The sequence below is a fragment of the Podarcis melisellensis genome (assembly GCF_964234715.1).
Source record: "Podarcis melisellensis genome assembly, chromosome: 4".
NCBI lineage: Eukaryota > Metazoa > Chordata > Lepidosauria > Squamata > Lacertidae > Podarcis > Podarcis melisellensis.
Window position 1 is genome coordinate 11,386,980 of NC_138531.1, and position 23,943 is coordinate 11,410,922.

A 23,943-nucleotide genomic window follows, 5' to 3' on the forward strand; every position below is an offset into this window, starting at 1 on the left:
CTTAAGATTTTGGCTTTTGCTAATATAATGTTATTCTTGGGATGACCTCTGCTCAAAAAAGGTGTGTACGGTTATATTTTGCATCTTACTAATCAGACTTTTTTCACTGGCTTGAAAGTCTGTTTCTGGGGGTTGTTTCTTTTTTAGAACCCATTTTTAATTTGGTTAATTAACCATAATTTTATCAATATACATGTCAGTACACTTTAATTTTCATGGCACATTTTACAAAAAGGAATCGTGACTATTTTTATGTGTGTAATATGAGTTTATAAGAGCATATGGCATTTTCTTACATTTTGCATTTTTATCCTTTATCCTATTCATGTAATTACATTGTGCTTGAGGAAGAAAATTTCCAAATTCATTACTATGATTACCGCAAGTACATTTCTAGCACCTGCCCCCCCTCCCCGATTTTTTGTCTGTTGGCGGTGCTATCCTAGTTTTACGGTTGTTATCCCCTTATCAAACCCCCATATCAAACACTGTTTCAAAACCAGTTTGCCATGCTGCATAGGGGATTGCTGTGAACAAATTTAATGCTTCCTTGGACTCATGTGTTGGCTCTTTGCCCATGTGTGCATGGATCAGTTTTAAAAATCAGTTGTAAATCTGTTAAGATTTCTCATACAGCACACATTTGCAGGGGTTAACAGTACACACCTTGTAGGGAATAAATAAGTCTAAAGTAGGAGCAGAGAGTAAGCCTGAGTGAGCAGAGTGTTATCTTACTTCCCAGTAAACCTGCAAAGGACTGCACTTTAATTTGGCCAAGAAACATTAATGTCACAAAATGTAAAAATGGTATTGTGCTCTACGTTATCACATAAGCAGGTTGTGTTATTGAATGCTCTACCCTCATCAACTGAGGGCCAAACTCAGCTTAAGATGAGATGTTAAATCTGCCTTTGTTTCTCAGGTGCTGATCAAATTACATCTGTTGGGTGGGGTGAAAATGAAGAGGATCAAAGCAAGCATGGAAGGGAGACTCTCTTTCCTCCACTACTGCTGTCCTGAGGAATATTCTTCTTCTGAAGTTGTTACTTACTTTGAAGGGGGAGAGGGGAACCCTTACTTGGGAATTTGCATTTCCTCCCAACACAAATACAGGTTTCAGAGGAAGATGTTTATTCGGGACCACAGCAGGGGAACTAAAGGAAAGATCCTACGTTACATATGTGCTGATAATAAGCTCTCGTTTTTTGGAAGCTCATGCACAAGGTGTCCAAAAGTGTCCCAGGAATTTTGAATTTTTGCCAGAACTGAACATAGTACTCTGCACTTCAGTCTCAAATGAGCCCCTTGAGTTTGACGTGACTGAGATCCTTTGGAAAGCTATTAGACAAGTCACCACTATTACAGTAGACATCTTATGAAGACTATAAGGAAGTGTCTTGTGTCACGCAAAAAAATACGATCCTCAAGTCAAAAAGCCAAAGATCAAGCAGAAGATGAACTATTATTCCAATTACAAAATACCATTTACATTTTCTTCAGGTTTCTAAATAAGACAGAAATCTGAGGATCAACAAGATAAAAGTATCCGAGACATTATCTGCTTAAGTGGGTTTGAAGTGGGAGGCACAGGACATTTTCTTCCGAAAATGGTTGATCCAGTTCAGCATCCTGCTCTCTCAGTGGCCAGCCATGTGTTTTTGGGAAGCTAGAAAGCTGGACCTAAGCACAACAGCACTCTCCCCACTTGTGATTCCTATCAAATGACATTCAGAAGCTTACAGTCTCCAACAGTGGAGGCAGAACATAGGGACAGTGGCTAGCAGTTTTATCTTCCAGGAATCTGCCTAATCTTCTTTTGAAGCCGTCCATATTCTACAAACTTTTAAGTTCATCCTCATTTTCAAAAAGAGCCATAGAACTCTGCTATGTGAGAACGATGAAAGAGATGGAAACAACTATGTAAAGAATGGGAGTAACAAGGCAACAGTAATATTCAAGATCAAGAGAACCTTGGTAGAGGGTCTTAGCGCCATGAATAAATCCCAATGGCAAGTGCAATACTGATAAGTCTTGCCTCATATAGATCTTGGTATGCCAATGCAATAGAGAAGCACGTATTTATGAGAGGAAATTGTCTCACTTGGGTGATGGCTGCAATGGATGCTAGAATCTCCCATATGAAAACAGTAGTGTGGAATGAAGCAGGTGAGGTACTGTGATAAAGCAGATTCCTTGCCTTGCTACTCATCTTACCTCCAAATATAATAAGATGGACTCCAGAAGGTGCTAGCCATTTTCTCTACATCATATGAAGTAATGCCTCCTAGTTGAGGCTTCCTTCCCCTTCTACAGAAAAATCAGAAGAACCTGAGCGCTAGATACCTCAACACCACCACCACCTCACGCATTTGGATGAAGTCAAGGAGGAATCAACACTTTTTGTGACTTCTCTCTCTCTCTCATTGTCACTTTCGGAAAATGATTCAGAGTCCTGAAGTTCTTCTCCATGTTGTTGTGCTGGATGAGCTCTCCAAGGTTCTTAAAGAGTGAGTGAGTGAGTGAGTGAGTGAGTGAATGAATAAGGGCCATTCTGTAAAGAGTCTAGGCCCACTGCTACCTGTGTGTTGATACATTTAAAGGTCTTGATAACCAGAGAACAACGGAAAAGGAGACTGCTTCTGGATTACTCTCCCAAAGCAGATAACTCAATGGTACCAATTGATTCTTGGTCTCTGTAAGCTTGGCATCTGTGATACCTCCAGATATCTCAAGTTCAACTATAGATGCAGGTGCATGAAGAGAGGAAGAATGCTCACAAATCTATGCTGGCATTTTAAAACTAATCTATAATTCCCAAGGTCTAGATCAAAGGGCAAGCTGAAGAGAGGCCTTCGGTTCTAAGGTGTTTCTTACTCTGATTCACAAGTCAGTTTCTTCTGGTGCTCCCAATTGATGGGAAGAAGGTATCAACTGGCAGAACCACTTCTCAATAGTAGATAAATAGTTCTTTGAAAACAGGCATAAACTAAAGCCTAAACTAAAGCAGCAGATTATTGTTCTTCTCTAGCTGCAAATAAAAATTAACTGCAAACAGTAGCTGGGACATTATATGAACTCACAAGATTTGATTCGAACCAATGGCTTCACGTTACAAGAGATCCCGACTAAACATCAGGAAGAACTTTCTGACAATAAGATCTGTTTGGCAGTAGAACAGTCTCAGGAGGTTGCGGACTCTCCTTCCTTGGAAGTTTTTAAGCAGAAGTTGGATGGCCATCTGTCATGGATGCTTTAGCTGAGATTCCCGCATTGCAGGGGGCTGGACTAGATGACCCTCGGGGTCCCTTCCAACTCTACAATTCTATGGTTCTAAGATATGTCTACTGAAACAACTTGATGTTAGCTAAATGAGCTGTGACACCAAAACTATATTACTACTACTATGTGATACTACAACCATCTTCAACTTAATGGAAAAAAATAATGGTCTTATCTTCCAGAATTGTTGTTAAACTTCTCAGCACATCATTTATGAAGGGTGGGACCTTCAGTGATCATCATGAGCTTTAGCATTAATACTAAAATTTAGGACAAGGCCCTGATATAGAAATGAATGGATTTAACTGCATAATGCTTGTGTGCTCAAGGAGTCCCAAGAGATATTTTAAAGTGTTACTGCAAGAGTATTTGAAACCCTGTAATTTAATTAAAATCCCAAAGGATTGGGTTAAAAAAAATGTATAAATATATTTTGCAACACTACAGAAAATATGCAAAAGGTCAGTGCAGTAGTCTCCAATTACTATGGGAAGGCTGATGTTTGCTTCAAAGTCATGGAAAGCCAAAATAAAATAGGGGTTGGGAGAATCAGAAGGTGCATTGATGGATGATCAATAGCTAGAAAGCAACTAAGATTGTTATGCAAGCAATGGTAAAGCTTCAGAAATGGGCTGATGAGGCAGGAAAGGCTGACAGACTTACTCTGAAGCTGTGGCTGAGGTTGCTGGAAGGAAAGGGATTGTCCAAACACAAATGGGCTGTGGACTAGGGAAGAGGGAGGTTTTGCAGCTTGATCAAAGATGGAAGGAGCTGGGAGACTAGGCCGTGACTGAATGGAATTCAGTATGGCACTCAGTTGGTCACCTGTAGTAGGCAAAACAGTCAAAACTACAACCTGTTATTTTCCAAAAAGTGCTGAATGAAGTCTCTTTGAAAGTTCAGTACTGATAAAGCCTGCACTTGTCTGTGATCTTGTAGCTAGGTATTACTCTGGAACAAGACACAGAAATTACCAAGCAATGTGTGGTAGAACCATGGAGTGTTCAACCCAATATTTTTGCAAGGGGTATGAATAGTGGCGCAAGTGATTCAGAAAACATTTTCCTCCAGTGTTCTGATCTGCTTGTTTTGAAAATTAAAGCAAAATTAATGATGACATGAACTCTCATATGGCTGGACTGGGAACAAGAGAGTTTATAATTGGGAATAAGGTAACAGCAAAAAAAAAAAAAAACATATTTGCTATAACTCTTGACTCACAGGCAGCCTGCCTTCAAGGAAACAAGCTTTAAGGGCAAGGACTGCATGTGATCATTATGTATATTTCGTAATAAAGCACCACAGCTAGACAGTAAGTTCAACTAGGATTTTTTTAAGAAGTATTAGTTTTCAAATGATGTTCATGCCTTATTTCTCATGAAATTGTACTTAAACATGCTATTTGTTATTACATGCACCAATGTTTAAGTGCATAGCACCGTGAAAGTAAATTGCAGTGTCTTTAAATACATAATATATTGGTCCTTAACTAAATGGGATTTTTTAAAAATCTGTTTTGTTTTACTAATGTCAACAAAAACTAATTTTTTTGTAGAAAGATCTAGGCATAATCATTGAGTCTGAATAAAGTGGTACCTCTGGTTACGAACTTAATTTGTTATGGAGGTCCGTTCTTAACCTGAGGTACCACTTTAGCTAATGGGGTGTCCTGCCGCCACCGCCATGCGATTTCTGTTCTCATCCTGGGGCAAAGTTCTTAACCCAAGGTACTAATTCTGGGTTAGTGGAGTCTGTAACCCGAAGTGTTTGTAACCTGACGTGTTTGTAACCCAAGGTACTACTGTATTTGAAAAAGACTTTTTAAATTTACTATTCATTTCAGTTCTTGGAAGTAGCCATAGGGCAGTCTTTGCTTTCGCAGAAATGAATCTCTTTCACTGGGTGACTTAAACTTTCTTGTTTGGCAGAGGCTTGGGAATATAAATGGTTCTACTCCTGTGTTTATTTTTGATTTGCACTTAATGACCACCTGTCTTTTTTATTTTGTGTTTGTAGTAATTTTATGATTAACCTATTGTTAATTGCTGTCAAGTGCTAAGTGTCAAGCTGCTTTTTTTAAAGGAGAGGCGAGACACAAATGCTGTAAATAAATAACATCCCTCTTGACAGAAGCCAGGGTCAGTTCTGACTTCATTGCTAGCAGGGCATCTCCTACCCTTTGCCAGCTGAGCTTGGCAAAGACAGCTCCCCTTGGTCCTTAGTACAATACAACAAAGTGGGTAACCACAGCAACCTGGAAGAACAATAGAATAACAGTGGAGTAGAATGGAACTTTGGGCACTTATTGTAAATGGCCTTTCCTGGCAGCAAAGTGAGCCAGCCACTAACAGAATAAAGCATGCCCTATTTTCCCAAGGCAGGAAACTTGTGTCTTTGATTTGCATAGGCTTCCTCCTTCCCCTTTAGTTTTCATTCATTACTAAGCTCTTTCGGACTTGCTTTCCACGAATCTGAGACATTATCTCTCCACCTGCCTACCTACAGAGGAAGAGGGAGCCTTTTGGAGGATGATAGAGAAGTTGGTTGTGAAAATGTGATTCAGATGACTAGCAAAGCTTATGGTGAGTGGATTGCCTATGGGCTGTGGTTGTAACATGCTTGCTTGTCTGCTAAAGAAAGCCCACTTGCAGTGAGCGCCCAATGGTCCATTCTCAAGCATAGCATGACACTTACAGGACACACCAGAGCTGTATCTGCCTAGAATAGGGCCATTCATGATGGTGGTAACACATTTTGCAACTCGCCTGCCAAAAGCTGCCTATGCCGAGGCATGGAGGTCCAGCTTGCAATATCTAATAAATAAACTGAGTGCTCTGCAAATGGCTCTCTGTGCAAATTTCTGTGATGCTTTTGTTGGAAGAGAGCTTGGCAAACATAGCCATGGCTCTTACGGAATGTGTGTGTTGCGGTGAACCTAAGTTCCAGCGGGTTATGGGGTCCGTGTCGCGGGATAACATTCACCCAATGCTATACCAGCTGCACTGGCTCCCGTGGAGTACAGGATCAGGTTTAAGGTGCTAGTTTTAAGTATACGGCCTAGGACCCTAGGTTTTAACTATACAGCCTGGGATCCTCATACCTACGGGACCGCCTCTCCTGGTATGTCCCACAGAGGAACTTACGGTCTTCAATCAAAAACACCTTGGAGGTCCCGGGCCACAGAGAGGTTAGGCTGGCCTTGACAAGAGCCAGGGCTTTTTCAGCCGTGGCCCCGATCTGGTGGAACACTCTGTCACAAGAGACTAGGGCCCTGCGGGACTTGACATCTTTCCGCAGGGCCTGCAAGACAGGGCTGTTCCACCAGGCCTTTGACCAAGGCACAGACTGACGCCCTCTCTCCTTCTGTAATCCTCATAGAACTCTAACCCAATGGTTGCCATCAATTTGATTTGAACTGATTTTAAAATGAATTGATTTAGGAATGCTGTATTATTTTACTGTTAGCCGCTCTGAACCCAGCTTCGGCTGTGACTTGTAGGTCAACGTACTACATGCTTTGATCCAACATGCTACTGTGCAAGCCCCACCCTTTTTCCTCATGGGGGTGGGATAAAATGAAGCAAATGGGCTGTGTGTTTAATACAATAGTTTTGACAGAATGATTCTGCTTTCTTCTTTAAGATTTCACAAAATATTATGCCTGCCGTCCCCGTCTCCCCCATTGGGATGCTAAGCTGGTTTCTTCCTCATGGTCTAAATCTTCTAGCCAGCTAAGACTGGGAGTTGTGGGGCAAGATTGAATGGCCTCTGGGTTGGCAGGCTGTATCACAGGGTTCACATGCTTCACAGATGAAGCTTTCTGAGTGATGTAGGAAATGCCTGACTTATATTTCCCTTTGTACCCATTTTGCAGATTTGCGGTCCTCTGGTTGACAGAGCTGGTTGGTTGCCTTTGTTCCTGTCTGTCAGGGCCATTGCAACAGCAAGGAGAATGGGCAAGGTAAGGACATGGGGAATAAACAAAGGAAATATTTGCCTTTTCTTTAACTGGGAGGAAAACAGAAGGATGAATGAAAACAAGAAATACTAAGAGAAGGCAGGCAGGCAGAAAACCTAAGCACATTGCAGAATAAAGCAGGTTAGGAGAACATCTCTGCAAAGGGCGAAGGCAGGAAGTAAAAGTGAAGAGGAAGACAGGAGGAGGAAGCCTAGGAAAATTAAAATCACAGCTTTCCCATTCATGCCTTGGGCAGTGAGCTGATGGGTGCTCTAAATCACCCTCATCTATCTGCTTTTCCCTACCATATGCATTACTACTCCTGTCCAATACGGAGGATGGGAAGCAGAGCAGTCTTCCAGCATGAAGCCCCTCAAGGCTGCTGACTTCTTCCCTACCTGTGGAAGAACAACTTACTACTTCTTGCCTTGTTTTCCTTCCAATAATAATGTACCATATTTCCCAGGTGCTTGATCAAGATTAAGGGGAAAGGGGAGGAGAGAATGAAGGCAAAGGAAGCAGACTGGAGCTCTGACTAGAAAGCAGAGGACAGGACACACCACAGACGCTTAGCCAATCTTGTGCTGCTATCTGGAAGTGAAAAAATGCCCTTTAGCCACCTATAGAAAAATGCCTCTTTTCCCCCCTTCAGCTTCAGTGAGGATTTAAGCTTATTGAAACTTACAAATCTTTAACAAAGTGTCTGAATAATGCTGTACAGAAGCCTTTTCCAATGTGGTGCCCTTCAAATGTTTTGGAGTACAATTCCCATTAGCCCTAGCCAGCATGGTAAACCAGTGGTTCCCAATTAACTAATTATTGTGGACCCCACCTCGCCTTATTTTTCAAAAGCCAAACCATGGACCCCCCTACTTTTGAAAATTTTGATTACTCTATGGTAGTCACCTGTGCAAAGCAATTTTTTGATAAAATGTGGGGTAGCCCCTAATAAACTAAGGGGTTTAGGTATCCTTTAAAAAAAAAACATAAAATCTGTGAAATAACCACCAATTGCCTATCCCCAGACAGTAGGAAAAACTTGTCTCCATTGCTCCACTACAACTGAATTTTAAAAAGCAACTGTGTTCCTAACTTGTAACTGTTCTATATGCAGAATCCTTTTTATATTCAAAAATGCTATTTCTTACTTGTAATCTGATATGGTACATCTTAGCAAAACTTTGCATCATATGGTCCTGCTAACTGAGGGATCTTGCTCCTTCAAGACATAGGTGAAGGCTTGGTCAGGGCTTGAGAAAGTATTGGTGAAGACTGAGTAGAAAACAGCTGGAATTTTGTAATGTTGGTAATAATAATAATAATAATAATAATAATAATAATAATAATAATAATTACTATTATTAACTGTTTAGTCCTCCTGTACCCAAATTTCATCCCTGGTTTCATCCCTGGCTTAAAGAGATTAATTAGTTAAATACAGTACTTATTTGGAGTGAGGTTTTTCTTCTTGCTGATTAACCAATTGGAAAAACCAACTTTTGAATTTTTTAGGATTCTACCGTACATCTGTTTCTTCCCACTCCAAAATGTAGCCACATAGCTTCCCACAGAAAAAGAATGAACGAACAAAAAACCCACAAAGGCTGCATTTTGCACCAAATAGGTCTGGGTGATGTATTGATACATTGTCCAGGACCAGTATGAGGGACAGACTGCAATGGCGGCTTCACTTGGCAGTATATCGTGAGTGAAACCACCACCGTACTTGACTCCCTCCAGCTGGTGCTGGTACCAGAGGGACTCAGGAACAGCGGTGGTTTCACTAGCGATATACCGCCGAATGAAGCTGCCATCCCACTCTGCCCTCATACCAGCAGAGAGAGAAACCAGGCACCGATACAGCTTGTTCCTCCCTCTGCTTCTTCAAACTGCTCGGCTGAGGAACACATGGCTGCCCTTGCCTCAGCCAACCAGTTCTACAGAGCCCCCGCCCTGCCAACGGCTCACACAAGCCAGTGGCGGTGTGGGGGCTCCATAAAAACGCTCCATTGAGGGGTGTGCAGTTGCCATTCCCCTCAGTCGAGCAGTTAACAGAGCCTTCAGGGGCCTGCTGCTGGCTTGTGTAAGCTGGTGGCTGGTTGGGAGCTCTGTTAAAAGTGCTCCCATCCACCCACCCCCAGCTATAGCGAGCTGTGCAATTAACAAGATAACTGAGTCCCTGGCAGGGGATAGTGCTGCAGACCCCCTGGGCGTGTCCCACGGACCCCCAGGGGTCCCCTAATTGGGAACCATTGTGGTAAATTGTTGAGGATGATTACATCTGTAGACCAAACACTTGAAGGGCACCAAGTTGGAGAAGGCTACTTTAGACCATAAGGTAAAGGTAAAGGGACCCCTGACCATTAGGTCCAGTCATGACCGACTCTGGCGTTGCGGTGCTCATCTCGCTTTATTGGCTGAGGGAGCCGGCGTACAGCTTCCGGGTCATGTGGCCAGCATGACTAAGCCGCTTCTGGCCAACCAGAGCAGCGCATTGAAATGCAGTTTACCTTCCCGCCCGAGTGGTACCTATTTATCTACTTGTACTTTGACGTGCTTTCGAACTGCTAGGTTGGCAGAAGCAGGGACCGAGCAACGGGAGCTCACCGCGTCATGGGGATTTGAACCGCCAACCTTCTGATTGGCAAGTCCTAGGCTCTGTGGTTTAACCCACAGTGCCACCCATGTCCCTGGAGAAGGCTACTTTAGACCATAAATCATCAATGTGTGATCTAACAATACAACTTCCTAGGTCCCATCATCTTACTGTAGTAAGAAATTAGTTCAGTGATTTTGGGTCTTTCCACAACAAGGCTGACAGAAAACAGGTTAGAAATAGGTTGCAACCAAATCAGCAAAACTCGGGAAAAACATGAAAGCTGCAAATCTGTCATGAGGACCAAATGAGACAAAGCACTTTAATGCTCCTGAAGTTATGTCTCTGCAAGTTGCTTTTTGTCAGCTACGTCAGTGATATTATTATAATGATATGCCTTTGTAGGTGCTTCACCCAGGGAAAAATTCATACAAACTTTCCTGTAGTGTTCCTTGCGATGTATTGGCAGAGATGACTACAAGGCACTAGCTCAAATGCTTTAACTAAGATGCTGCTCCAATTATTTTTAGGTAAATTTACTTGCATGGAGACCTAATGATATGCCAGCTGAAAGGGTGCACTGCTCTTTGCACTGAACTACTGCAAATACACAAGGAGAATGAGACAAGAAGAAGACATCAAAACAGTAAGGCATGCAACAATAATCAGACTGCAATCCAAACACGCTATAGGTTAATTCAGCAAAATGTAAAATGGGGTTTCCAGGAAAAATGGATTAATGAATATGTGACATTTATTCATATCACAACCAAGAAAAATGAACACAAACTGTATGGTTTTTTAAATGGAGAAAACATAAGAAATTTAAAGAAAGAAACCTATGTTCAAGGAAGTCCGTGGTTCACGACTTCTCCTCAAGAATGCAACACTGAACTTGAAGCAACACCTGGATAACATAATTTTCACTTGAGAATAACTATTACACTTAAAATGTAGGGAACGATCCAGTCAATGTTAAGCACATCTTTCCCACTGGAATCAACTTAAAATTTATAGGCGCTCACGTTTTGCTGGACCATGCATTATTCTCAAAAAAGAAAATTCCAAATTGAAACTTTTGCTCTTCTATGGGCATGTCTATTTTAAAAAAATTCTTAATTTTAAAATTCTATGTCCTAAAGTTGTATACTGCTCTCTTTTACACTAGATGTACTAGTCTGGCCTCATTTATCTGCTGTAGGAATACTAAAATGACACAAGAAATATCAATATCAAGAGCCACTAACATAGAAATGCAATACATTTCTACACGCACATTCTACAATTGCCACAATGATTTCCATGGCAATTATACATGTGTAGATACTGGTAAGCACTCAGCTTTTCACTAGTGGGGTACTTTTCACATTACACTTAAATGCTTAATTTAAAGGTGCTAAACTAGCAAAACAAAAACAATTTAATATATAGTGTTGCAGTACTGTATAGAATTTTGATTTAGAACCTAACTATACAACTTTCATGTCAGTACAAGGACTCAATCTGATTCCAAGTGCTGGTACATCAGACACCACTGGTTTTCTGTTCTGGTTTTTGCGCAGTGTTTTCTGGAATAAGGAGGGTCTGTCAACAAAAAGCTTTACTTTTTACAGGGAAAACTACAGTTGTGACATGGAATGCGACACTGATCAAACTGTAAAAGTCAATCAATACTGTGGTTTCTCAAAAGTATTTGCTCTGAACAGAATGCTTTGAGTGTGATGCTCATTTTATAGATGCAAGCATTTTTAATGCATGTTCACGATCTCCAAACAGTTCTTCAAAACTAGCAGTTTTCACTACAATGTACAATTATTATAACGCAAGCCCATCTTGTTCAACAAAGGCTCAGTTTATTATTATTTCAATCCTGATCCTACAACAAATAAGCAGTGCCAGTTTTATAACTCTGAGCCATATAGTATAATTAAAGTCTCATATAAATGAAGAATTCCTGCACTGATGAATTGCCTCCCAGTTTTTTAAAGTAAATATACTGGAGCTACAAATACAATGGAAAGCACGCTCAATAGAAAGAAAATAATTAGTAGAAAATTTACCTTTGTTATTTCCAAGGCCATAATCAAATCCTTGTCCATTACTGCACGCTGTCCCCTTATTGAAAGTTTGCAGTGAGAAAGGACTTGGCGGGGGAGTCTGACCATTCTGATCTATAAAAGCTTGTTCTGTAATTGCAAGAAGCAAAACAAACACAAAACTGCTTTAGAATGTAATTTATGTCTCTACAGTGGGAATGAAGGCCAAAATATATGTACACAGGAATGAAGGTTTCAATTAATAAATCACTAACTAGAGTAGTAGTAACATGTCTTCTTAATTAGACTATAGCGACCCACCCACCCCCCGAGTATCCATGTGCAGAAAGGGGCAGCAGGGTCCCTCATCCAATATCCGTGCACTGGGTGTGCACATCTGCGAAAGGGAATCCGATGGGCTTCTGCTGATAGTGGAGCTGGAACCCTGTGTGATCAGGGTTCCAACTCTACAGACACAGGTTTCCCCTTCTCAGACATCTGTGCCAACTGCTTGGATGCCAAAGCCATCCCCATTGCGTGGGGTCAGGAGTGCGATCCTGTTTGGCCTTGTCTATGAGTGGCTGCCCCCTTCCTCACAATTAATGCATGAAAAGGGGGGGTTCCATGGTCCTATGCCTGATTTCACTCCGATAAACTATTAGAAGTCATTCCATGATAAACATACATCGCTTTCGACTACCTTAATAAAACATTTTGCCTTCTAAATTGTTCACAATGTTTAGGATTTCTTTTCAAATCTTTTAAACACTGTTCTGACTCTTTAACTTGGGAAGATTCAGCTCACCTGATCAGCTCAAACTAGCACAAGAATATGGCCACATACCTCTGTTAAATGAAGAACTTTGGGTACCAGTGCACTCCTCTGTTCTTTCTGGGGGTTTTATGCTAAATTTTTAGATTATTTACATCTCTGCTTTTTATTGTTTGTGTGCTTAGTTTCTATCTTTTTGTAAAAATTAAGGAGACTTGCCATCTTCATGCCGGAGATATTGGTTTCCACCTCTGTCTCTAGCTAAGGACCACGCATCACCTTCATCACTTTCACAGAACTCTACCATGCTGTTCTTATCCATCTGCACCCATGTCCCTTCAGAATTAGTCACCTGGTACATACACACACACATAGAGAGAGAGGCACATTTAATTTACTTTTCAAATTATCCACCAATGAGATGCAGCAAAATGTTTCCATATGTGAAAAAGAGGCTCTTTTCTGTCATGGAAAGGCAACAGACATTCTTCAAGTTAAGTGCAGAAGAATAAGGAAGAATAAAAAGCATTTCACAGAAGTTTAAGATGATTAGTATCTTCAGTGTGTTAAGACTGGATTATATTCAGAAGAAAAGAATAAACAGAGCACCAAACAAGTGTCCAGATACACATAGCATTTGATACCCGATAGAATGCAAGAGTCGAATTTTTATTTATTTATTTGACACATGAAGCAGAGAAAGCTTGACACTGACACCAGGTATTTAATATTCACAAAGTTGCTATCATGTCCTGTGTGCTGTTTGAGAAAAAATCATAGCATGACACACTACATCCTCAAGCCCATTGAAATAGGAGAGCACCAAAGCACGATCAACCACATGCAACAGTTGAATCAATACCAAGATATAAGATCACTGAGTTCTGTTGTATCCCCCAAAATAATTCATTGGTAAACGCTGAAATATGCATTAAACATAGTCCTTTAATAAACCCACATTTTAAGCAAGCGTACAAGAAAAATCAAGTTCAATCAATGCCCTATAATGAAATATATGACAAAGGCAAAAGTGGTTTGCATCAGTTTACACCATAAACAACCTTTAGGAAGTTAACAGTTAGCAACCAAGGGTGGAAAAGCAAACCTTGCGTAGGATAGCTGCTTTTCTTACGATTGCTACTATTATAAACCAGTATCTATGAAGATAAGAACTGAAGCTACAAGGATCCATACCTCGCCCACTGCCTTGACTTTGTTTCCCAGAACTAACATTCCAATGGGGATACCTCTAAGGTTGGGACAGCTTCTGACGTTGTGACCTGAGGGGCCAGTCTTCACTACCTTATATACTCCAGGCCCACCACGAATGAACGGCATATCTGGTTCCTGCATTACCGCTTCCTGAGGGCAGTGTGAGTTTAGGTCTTTGAAAAAGTCATCTGTGTTAGATCTAGACTCCTGAAAATTTTAGAACAAAAAACCAAAAATAAATAAATCCTGTTAATAATGCCTTTGTACTTTTCAACTAAGCCCACCTCTTTGTTAGACCTGAAATAACTAAGGTCTCATCCTAAAACACTTAACAGAGCACGTGTTACGCTATAATTTTCCATATAAGACAAGAACTGAACTTGCAGTACTCTCTATATTACTACTGAACACAAAGAATAAACGATATGAGTACATATATAAAAATAAAAGGCACACATTTGCAACATGAACATTTGGAGCAATTCTTCAACCATGGTTAAGAAAGATGATACAAACACAGGACTAACACACAAGACTATGGCTAAGTAAAAGTATTCATGCAGGAGAGTGCAAGAAAGAAGGAGGGATAGAGGGTATTTATGCAACTGTTGGAGACATTCAATACCAAGCTATACAGCATCACATATGAGCCTTCTTCTGAAGAATGTAAATTGATATTACCAGCTAAATATGGAGACCTAAATGAATGAATGCTGCATATTCTCTGCATTTTGGCGAACAAAGATGTTATTCAGAAGTTTGTTAACCAATTCTTCCAGGAGAATAGTAATGGTAGGCAAGCTTGCCAGTCACTACCAGCTTTCTGCTGCTGTGCGCAGCTACAGGAAAGTGTGGCATGTGTTCTAGGTAGGTGCCCTCAATTCCTGCAGATCGATGGTGGGATCTAACAGGATTGGCAAGTACCAACGCATGCTGCGCATGAGCACTAGAACACGTCAGAGTCTCCAGCAGCGCAAAGCAATTGCTCAGCAGATGTCAATGTGGAAATAGTATCCTTGAAAGCCTGAAAACCACCAATTTGAATGTTCAGATGGCTCATACTCCACAATGCCCAAAATACGTGTACACAAGAGACTGAGATCCTGACAGTTAAGCAAACTCACCTGAGGGGGGAAAGGTTTGGAAGTCCATGAAAACAAGTCCAAATCCCTGACTCCTTGGCTAGCATTAAAGATATTCTATGTAAAGTTTAAGATAGACACATATCAACAGAGAACTGGAGCATTAAGACAGCAGAAGAAGAAATTAAGAGACGAATAGAACATTTGCTTAATTTTATTTTTTTTTCCTGCATCCTTGCAAACAACAATCATTTCTTTTCACAAAAAGGTACTCTTAAAATGAAGCCAGCTGAGCCCACTGTTCACCATGGGGGAAACAATCTGTTGGAGACAAACAGCTTATACTGACAGTTCTAAATGATGTAGTGTGTCATGCCATTCACTGAATAGAAAGATTCTTTTATATAGAGCTTAACACGTTTTGTGCAAGGCAATTCCCATTCTCCTGTCTGAATGAGAATACAAGTCCTATCAAAAGCCAGATTTGTTTTATGAAAGACAGTCTGCCACTTTGTGAAGATTTGTTTTCTGTTTCTGGGGGGACATGGGGAGGCGGAGCAAGGAAAAAAGATTGAGTGTGGACACTCAGCCACCTATTTGCAACTGGAAAGGTTTAAAACGTAGCTATCAGTACTCAGAAAACTTTGGAAAGCACCCAAATGCCAAGTGTCCAAAACCATAGGAACAAAATACACCAACATGTGAAGCGCAGAGTTCTCTAAAAAAATTATTTGAAAAAAGAAAAAAAAATTAATGTATTTTCCACATTAAGACGGATAAGGGATGCACACATTAAAATATGTTGATTTTGGCACCTTGCGGTGGGTTTTTGTACTAGTCTAATACATTTGAAAGAAAGGCTGTTATTTAGATCAGCCATTTCCTCATTTATTTTTGAAGACTGACATTAAGCAGATGGGAAAGCGTACCAAACACTTTAACCAGCTTTAAAAAATACATTTAAAAAGCCCACACAAAATGAGTAACATATAAAATAAGGAATTTGGCAGTTTAACTCAATCTTCATTTAGTTACAACGGGGGTCATGTTCGGGTCATACATCATTTCTCTCTAAATACATGTTCTTTTAAGGAAAAGTGGCCAGATTAGTTTGAAGACATTTTTTTTGCCAAAAAAAAGTAATTGTCCAGCACATCCATTTTGGATGAGATCCTTGTAGCCATGCATAATATTCCATGCAGGCACTGAGGTCTTACACCCCCCCCAAAAAAATGCTCTTGAAGTTCAGGGGACACTTCAGAGCAGGACTGAAAAGGTACAAAGAGTTGAAACTGAAAATAAAAAAATGGGAAATCCCTCTCCCCTACCCACCAGAAGCATTTTCCACTCACAAGTGGGGCTGTTTTGATCTTGTAAATAAATCCAGTACTTACACAAATAAGGTGGCTGATGACCTTTTTGTTCAAATGGGTCAATGAAATATATCAATTTTGTACACATCTAAAAATACAACATTTGTTGGAGTAAGTTGTGCAAATTTTAGATGAGATTTAATCAAAAAAATGGAACAAGAGGTTATACAGCAGACTTTCCACACATAAAACAACATCAAAATATTGCCCCAAAATAGTGCTCTTTGAAACATACACTTTTAGTATTGTTGTGATAAATGAATTATGCAAAAAGCAATGAAAATGAAATTAGGAGGTTAGAAGCAAGTGGTGACTGCAATGAGTATTCAAAATGAATGCATTTATTTGTGTAAGCGTTAGGGTTCCATGTTTTTCTAACATATAATCTTCTCCGTCACTTTTAAAGAATGTGCATGCATCAATCAAAATAGAAAGCTTCCAGTATGAAACTGTCATTCCTACTCATTCAATGTTAGTATTTGCCAGACACTTTTAAGTTGTCAGTGTACATTCTTTACAAACCCAATCTGCAAAGAAGTGCTCCTAGCTTTCCATTTCTCACAAATATTTTATGTTAAGTCTAAAAGATGAACCTTCCAACAATAATGTTTGCCTTCAACACAGCATCAATAAACTACAGCACACTGCTTTTATCTCAGAATTTGCATAGTGCAACCTTGTTTTTAGAACAGCTTTCCTCTGAAGAGATCTAGATATCTTCCATTTCTATGTGCCACTAAAGATTTTTTTTTTGCACAGAAATCAAGATGCCTAGGAGTGATACAGACTTGTACAGTATCTTAAATAATAGTTTAAGTACTGCACGTGAAGCCTTGTTTTTCAACATTTCATATTTGCCCTGTTTTTGTAACATAACATGGGTAAATGCGTTACTTGCAATTCAATATTTTCTGCTTGATGATTGGGATTGCTAAGGAAAGATCTCAAATCAATAAAAGTCTTAGATGCTCTCTTGCCCCTTTTCAAGGATAAAAATCTATATCACATTTAATGGCACATATTATGTCCCTGACCAGCGTTTATTGGAGTGTTATGAGTGCAAGTCGCAGAGAGGATTGTGGGAGTTAGCCACATGCACACAGTGGTACCTCGGGTTAAGTACTTAATTCGTTCCGGAGGTCCGTTCTTAACCTGAAACTGTTCTTAACCTGAAGCACCACTTTAACTAATAGGGCCTCCTGCTGCTGCCGCGCTGTCGCCACACAATTTCTGTTCTCATCCTGAAGCAAAGTTCTTAACCCGAGGTACTATTTCTGGGTTAGCGGAGTCTGTAACCTGAAGCCTCTGTAACCTGAGGTACCACTGTACTTCTCCCTGGTAACTGAAGTCTGAATAGACCCAATGTCAAGTATTAGTACAATATTTTTTTAAAATAAAGAACTTCATCAGAAATAAAGTTTAGTTGAGATTTTCAAGTACGTCATGGAATACAGTCTATCAAGGAAGCTAGTTAAACAAGGAAACTGTTAAGGAAGCTCTCTGGACTGTCATTCTTTTAAGAAGAGAGATAAAAGAAAAGAAAGAAGTAGTACTGAAATTCCCAGGTATTAGCATTTGCAAAGTATGGTATAAAAGGAGCGCTTAAGCTAGAGTTTTCTTCCTAGCCACTACTCGCCCAAAGCAATGAAGAGAAGATGACCAGCACAGCCATGCTGCCAAAATCGGAAGTTTCACAAAGATATTTGAATAAGTGATCACAAACCAATAATAAAACAGTTGGGTGCTAGGCCTCAGCAGCCTAATAAAAGTGAAGCAAAAGGCACAGGTCTACAACCGGCAACAACTAAAATCCAAGAGAACATTCAGCATGTATGCAGACAGCCAAGACAGCACACACAGGCTACATTTAGCAACTAAGCAGGCATAGCCAGGAATGACTGTGGTCCATAAATAATCAAAAATCAAAGACTTTATACTATAGCCACTATCAGGTCAGCAGGAACCAATCGGTTAGGGTTAGTGGCTGGAGCAATGCTGGAAACGGAGCACACATCATAACCTAGGGAACATTTAGACCTGCAACCCTTCTTGGTTCATCACACAGGACAGCAGAACACAGATCTGAAGGTTCCCAGTTCTACCCTGTCACAAATGCAGAGGTTTGCCATTCATCTCAAAAATACACACCAATCTGTTTAACATTTCCCAACTGCCAAATGCACATGAAGGAACTATTATTAAAAAAAATATATATGTACAAACGTGACTTGGTTAGATCACTACGATGCCTTCAAACCAGTCAAATGCCTCTGACCTTTTAAGAAGATAGCTTATTACTTAGGTTGGAGCAGTTTACTCTTCCACCTTTAAAAGAGGTTGCCTTGAAGCAAGTGGTTGCTATAATCATACAACTTTCCCACTAGAAGCCACTAACTAGCTTACTAATGCAACACACCCTATGGAAGCATCGGGTTGTATCCAATGGTGCTGTCAGTGGCGTAGCGTGGGGGGTGCAGGGGGGGCTGGCTGCACCGGGCGCAACATCTGGGGGTTACGGTTAGGGGGTGTAAATCCACGGGTTAGGGGGCGCAAATCCACGGGTTAGGGGGCGCAAATTACTTGCCTTGCCCCGGGTGCTGACAACCCACGCTACGCCACTGAGTGCTGTCTCGCCTGTGCAATAGACTCCCACAAAAGAACATCCTTATCCGCCTCTCCACTGCAGCCCGACCCACTGCACCATCAAAATCAGGTTCAGAAGGTTGGGGGATCCTCTGGAGCAGATTTTGGGGGCATGTGGATAGAGGATGTTGTGTAAGTAGAACTCTGGTCGCAGTTGCATTTGATTCAACCTGATATTTCCATGCTACCACTGACTGTAGCTTTGCATATATGTTCTTCTTCATGCAAAGCCCTCTTTCAATGAAGATGTCAGGCTTTCCTATGTCTTTTATTTCTTGTCCTGTCAGCTTTGTCCATTCACATATTTCAACCTGTGCCATGACATTTCCACACCCTTTCCTAAAGTAACAATGAAGACATACTGAACAAATTCTACCAGCAGGAGAAACTGCCTTTCCCTATTCTTAATTCCTTACAGATACATTATCTTAAATCAGTGATATCTATAATATGTTACAGTCAGTCATGACAATATGGTAAATACTCTTATTCAATATTTCACCATTCTCTCACAGGAGGTCCTCAATAATGTGGCCGAATCAAGACATATTTTATCAGTTTCAGTTTAACCAAATCTTTTTCACACATGGAAGAAATGATGCTAATAAATACATTAATTATTAATTAATTAATTAACTATGGGCTAGTGTAGATATAACCCAAGCACATCTTCACACAATTTTCCCCTTTCAAGCGCAATTTGCCACCCTTCCTTGACAGCCCTAAGCCAGATTTGAAATCAGGGTTAGCAAATGCCAATATACCACAGTTAAGTAATATGACACATTAAACCCATACAACTAAGAATAAATTACTATATCATATCCAACTATTATTTAAAAAACCTATCTCTTGAGGGGTAACTTCCCATTGTAGAAAAATGGTATCAATATGGTATCCAAATGAGAAATAAATATTTCTGGCAGCAGCAAGCCTTTATAACACTTTGATCAAATTGTTTTTTAAACTACAGAACAAGCAGTACAGGATATGCATTTATGTTACATATTAGTCAAATATAAAGGGTTCAGATGATAGCACAGGCCCACCTTAGCTAAGGTTCCAACTTAGCTAACTGCCTCCTTTGGAGGAGGGAGAAAATACTTTCAAAAACCTTAATCGCTTCAACATCAGCATTATTGTTGATGTTACAGGACCTAAAATTGGTTAATGGGAATGATTACCCTTATAGATGAGATGGATGAATGATGACAACCTTAAAAAAATGATTGATTGATTGATTGATTGATTGATTGAATGAATGAGTGCACTATAATATTCTTCAAAATTGTATTTTACTTACATCAACAGGGACCAAAAGGCTCTTGCCAAGATGCTGGTTAAAGGAAAGGCACCAGGCTTCCGTGTAACCATTCATATTTGGAACATATTTCCTTATTGTCTCATCGTTCAGCCGTAACCATACACCATCATCATTGTGAATCTATGAAGAGTAAATGCAAGCCAGGCTACTTAAGCAGCAGGTGATAACAGATTAAAGATCTAGCATAATACAGCTGCATGGGAGGTAAACATTTGGCCTATTTAACTAAAGCTTTTTAAAAAGGCACAAGAAATTTAAAGCAGATGAAGATTATGGATGAATTAAGAAAAAATGTATTTAAAGAGCAAATTCCTAATGTATCTACAACAATGCAACATCGTGATATGGGACACCACTCCAGAAAGGCAGCTGATGTATCACTGTTGCAAACAGTAACTTGAAAGCATGAGGTGTCTCAGGATCAGACCGTGAAAATAATTTTTACTATGAAGGTAAAGAATGGTTGGAAATGTAACGATTAAAAGGCATATTAAGGAACCAAATTATGCCATGCTCACAATGATTTGCAATCTTTTTTAAAAAAAAAATTACTGCAAAAAGCTGGTTTTTATTTTACAAAGTAATAGCTACAAAGGAAACATTCCAATTCTCTGTAAAATATATGTGTATTGTTTTCAGAAATGGTTGACTTCTTTTAAAGCTAAAAATGGAACATTTCATTTCTGAAAAATCAAGAGAAACTTTAAAATGTTAACAGGATAAAACAAAAATATCTACCTCAATTTCGCCAAAAAGCAATCTTGCAGTCTGTAGCATGAGTTTAAAGCAACACAGAAAGCAAAATGGCTGGTTAATCATATGGCCCGATGCAACTACATGTCCTTTTATCTAACTTTTGTGGCAAACACCCAGAAGAGCTCACAAGCACTCAAGTAGCATTTACGATTTTTCTCCTGTGAACAGCAGGCCCCCATATCACAAATTGCTTTTGAAAGTATTCCATTTCAAAAAGGCTTCTATGGCCTAGCATGGCTTCTGGCCCGAAACACTGACATTCAAAGGCCATGTGAGATTAGTCATGGCGTTCTCTGGATTCTGGTCTGTATATGCAAGTGGTAATTTAATCTAGATCTCAAATCCATATAAATTTATTGCAAGTTACCTCATCAATAAAGGTAATGGATCCATTGACTTTTACTATGCCTATCTGCTCACTCTGAAGGGAAGGGTGACTACGGATACGCAGCCCTGCACTGTCCTTGGCCACAAATTTGCGAACCTAAGAGAAGCAAAGAGACAGTAAGGCAGAGAAACCTGGAAAAGGGCTCTTTAAAAAGAGTATAAAGATACAGCTTCAGATTATGGAAATCCACAGAGCTCAAGAAGAAAGCCTCCTAACAGCTATAGTCAGCTGCTAAACTCACCCAGACAGATGAACAAGAAACCAAAACAAAAAATCAAAGTCTGTTCTCTTCTGGAAGCCATAGAAAAATAAGGCTGTTATAAAAGTCACTCAAATACACATGGACCAACAGAATTAGATATTCAGAGTTTATTTTAAGTCAGATATAAACAGTAGTCACTGTCAACTGAATGAGATGAGAGGTTGGGATATTCCAGCCTAGTTGTAAATGCAAGTATGTAAATCAACAGGAACTACTCTTGTTCTGAAAAGCTGTTGGGCAACAAAATAATCACTGGGACTTAACATCTGCTTCTCTGGTTTTTCATGTACAAATCTTAATCATGTTGGTGAGACCTATCCCCACATAATTCATGTTAGAACTGGACTTAAATCTGGATGCCTTTTAAAAAAAAGCAAAACTTTGTTTGGAGTTCTTGGGATACTGAGAAGTTTATAGGAACATGCCTTATTCTTATGAAGGCAAAAGCTTTCCTTCCATTGTGAATAGGTTGTGACTGAGACCGTCACAGGGTTAAAGCTTTCTCCCCCATGGCTTGGTCACAATACACGCCCCCCCCCCCAAAGCTATTCATTTCTGAAAAATCAGCTATGCAAGATGGGAATAATATAGTTAAGCACCATCTAGCCAAGGGGTATATAAGTGAAACAGTTATGATAATCAGTATAAAGGTAAGAATGCAGAGCCTCTTCCACCCTAACATAACAAATAAAATGCAATAAACAGGTTTTGAAAATACATTTGATTTGTGTATGTTTGCCAAGGAGTCAGAACTGAGTATTAGGAGGAGATCTTTAACAATATACAACAATTTTCTTCTTTTCTGTTTTAGCAGTTTCCCGTCATCATTTAAACATATATTGCTACCTTGAAGTTAAAATGTTAGTCCATCTAAGCTAGGGACTGGACCCCTGAGCTCTGGCAGTTTAAAAATACTAAATAATATAGGTCATGTACATGCACTAATGTAATTTTTTAAAAAAAATGTTTTCGTTCTTATACCTTATTTGGTAAAGGCTCTGCTTTCGGTTTTACCAACTGGGTTCCAGGTGGTATCATTCCTTTCGGAGGATCTTTTACTTTCACTTCTAGTCCAGCATCTGTAAATTAAGAAAATTACCATGAAGTGTATATAAGAAATCTAAGTAACTGTTCGAAAGTTATTTTATTCTGAAATGGGTTACATTCAGGTCTTGGCAATGCGGTAAAATTCTAGCTGGTTAAGTGAATATTACTTATGGCATCAAAGCAGCTTAAACCTGTGACACACAATAGGCATGATAAATGTGACTCCTGAATCTAAATTGTTCCCATTTTTAAAACGTTTTTTAAAAAATTAATTTAGAGAGTATGGTGCCAAGCACCCGAATGAAAAACAAGGAGTGACAAGGCTAGACCTTCTCTGACAGAATCATTCCGGTCGCAAGCCAATAAAAAGTTCAACTATATGAAAGACTGCATTTAAAAATGACAGTATTAAAATCATACGACAGAAGGTACAGCCAATTATAAAGCATCACAAGCAATTACCCTCCTCAATCTTTACATGATAATAAAAATGTAATGAAGTGTCATGGGGAGGAGGGGTACCTGTCAGAATATTATTTGGAAGAAATGTGTATATAAACATAACTCCTTGTCAAGGATTTAAAAGACTGCTCACGTAACAGGGAACTCCAGCAGCCCATGACAGGATACATATGGGGAAATCTTGTCGTTCAAAGCACAGTTGGACAGCAAAAAACTCAACTGGCATTTCAGTCATAAACAAAGCAGAGCTACTGAGGCTGCACACAAAGTGAGCCTTGACTCAGTTTCCATCTGTGGAAGTAGGAGAGAGCTCCGCCAACTAATACAGAGATAGAGAGATAATCGGCCACTATGGGAAGATATTGCATTTGCTACTATTAACTTAGCTAAAATGTATGCATACACTGTTATCAACACATTTCCCAACTATGTGCTCTGACAAATTTTCGGATTTGTTTTATTTTCAAGTATTTTAATATCCTTTTGAGTAAAAAGAGGATGCTATATGTCCTCAAAACATTATGATAACTTTAAAAGCTCTCTCTCTCTTTCCATTTTCTGGCATACCACTATAGGTGTATTGACATTTTTGACATCATACAAAGATACGGACTTTTATGTACCTATTTCAATGCCATCAATGGTAACGTGAATGGTGTAGAGACCAACTGCTCCCGGAGTCCAGTTAGCACAGTAAGTTCCATCATTGTTGACTCTTATCAACATGTTTTCACTTGGTCTAGGGAGGGAAAA

General features: G+C 39.7%; 1 protein-coding gene and 1 long non-coding RNA gene across 15 annotated transcripts in view; one reads left to right on the plus strand and one right to left on the minus strand.

Moving 5' to 3' along the window:
* Positions 1-23,943, minus strand: part of MYCBP2 (MYC binding protein 2) — a 139,336-nt gene that overhangs the window by 36,777 nt on the left and 78,616 nt on the right. For 6 of the 13 annotated variants that reach the window (XM_081907260.1, XM_081907261.1, XM_081907259.1 and 3 more), the window contains 9 exons: positions 23,814-23,929; positions 22,663-22,760; positions 21,399-21,515; positions 20,255-20,395; positions 14,978-15,052; positions 13,836-14,060; positions 12,861-12,993; positions 11,894-12,019; positions 3,943-4,104 (listed from right to left, as the gene is read on the minus strand). In XM_081907260.1, coding sequence (XP_081763386.1) covers positions 3,943-4,104; positions 11,894-12,019; positions 12,861-12,993; positions 13,836-14,060; positions 14,978-15,052; positions 20,255-20,395; positions 21,399-21,515; positions 22,663-22,760; positions 23,814-23,929 — 1,193 coding nt within the window. The remainder of the gene's footprint in view (positions 1-3,942; positions 4,105-11,893; positions 12,020-12,860; positions 12,994-13,835; positions 14,061-14,977; positions 15,053-20,254; positions 20,396-21,398; positions 21,516-22,662; positions 22,761-23,813; positions 23,930-23,943) is intronic. The other 7 variants (XM_081907258.1, XM_081907257.1, XM_081907251.1 and 4 more) reach the window with 5 other exon arrangements.
* LOC309367749 lies at positions 5,265-23,893 on the plus strand. 2 transcript variants are annotated; one of them, XR_014167316.1, is made up of 4 exons: positions 5,265-5,861; positions 10,364-10,479; positions 20,263-20,727; positions 23,766-23,893. It is a non-coding gene; the product is annotated as an uncharacterized lncRNA (long non-coding RNA). The 2 variants fall into 2 exon arrangements; XR_014167317.1 differs by lacking the exon at positions 23,766-23,893 and having other exon boundaries at positions 5,274-5,861; positions 20,263-20,795.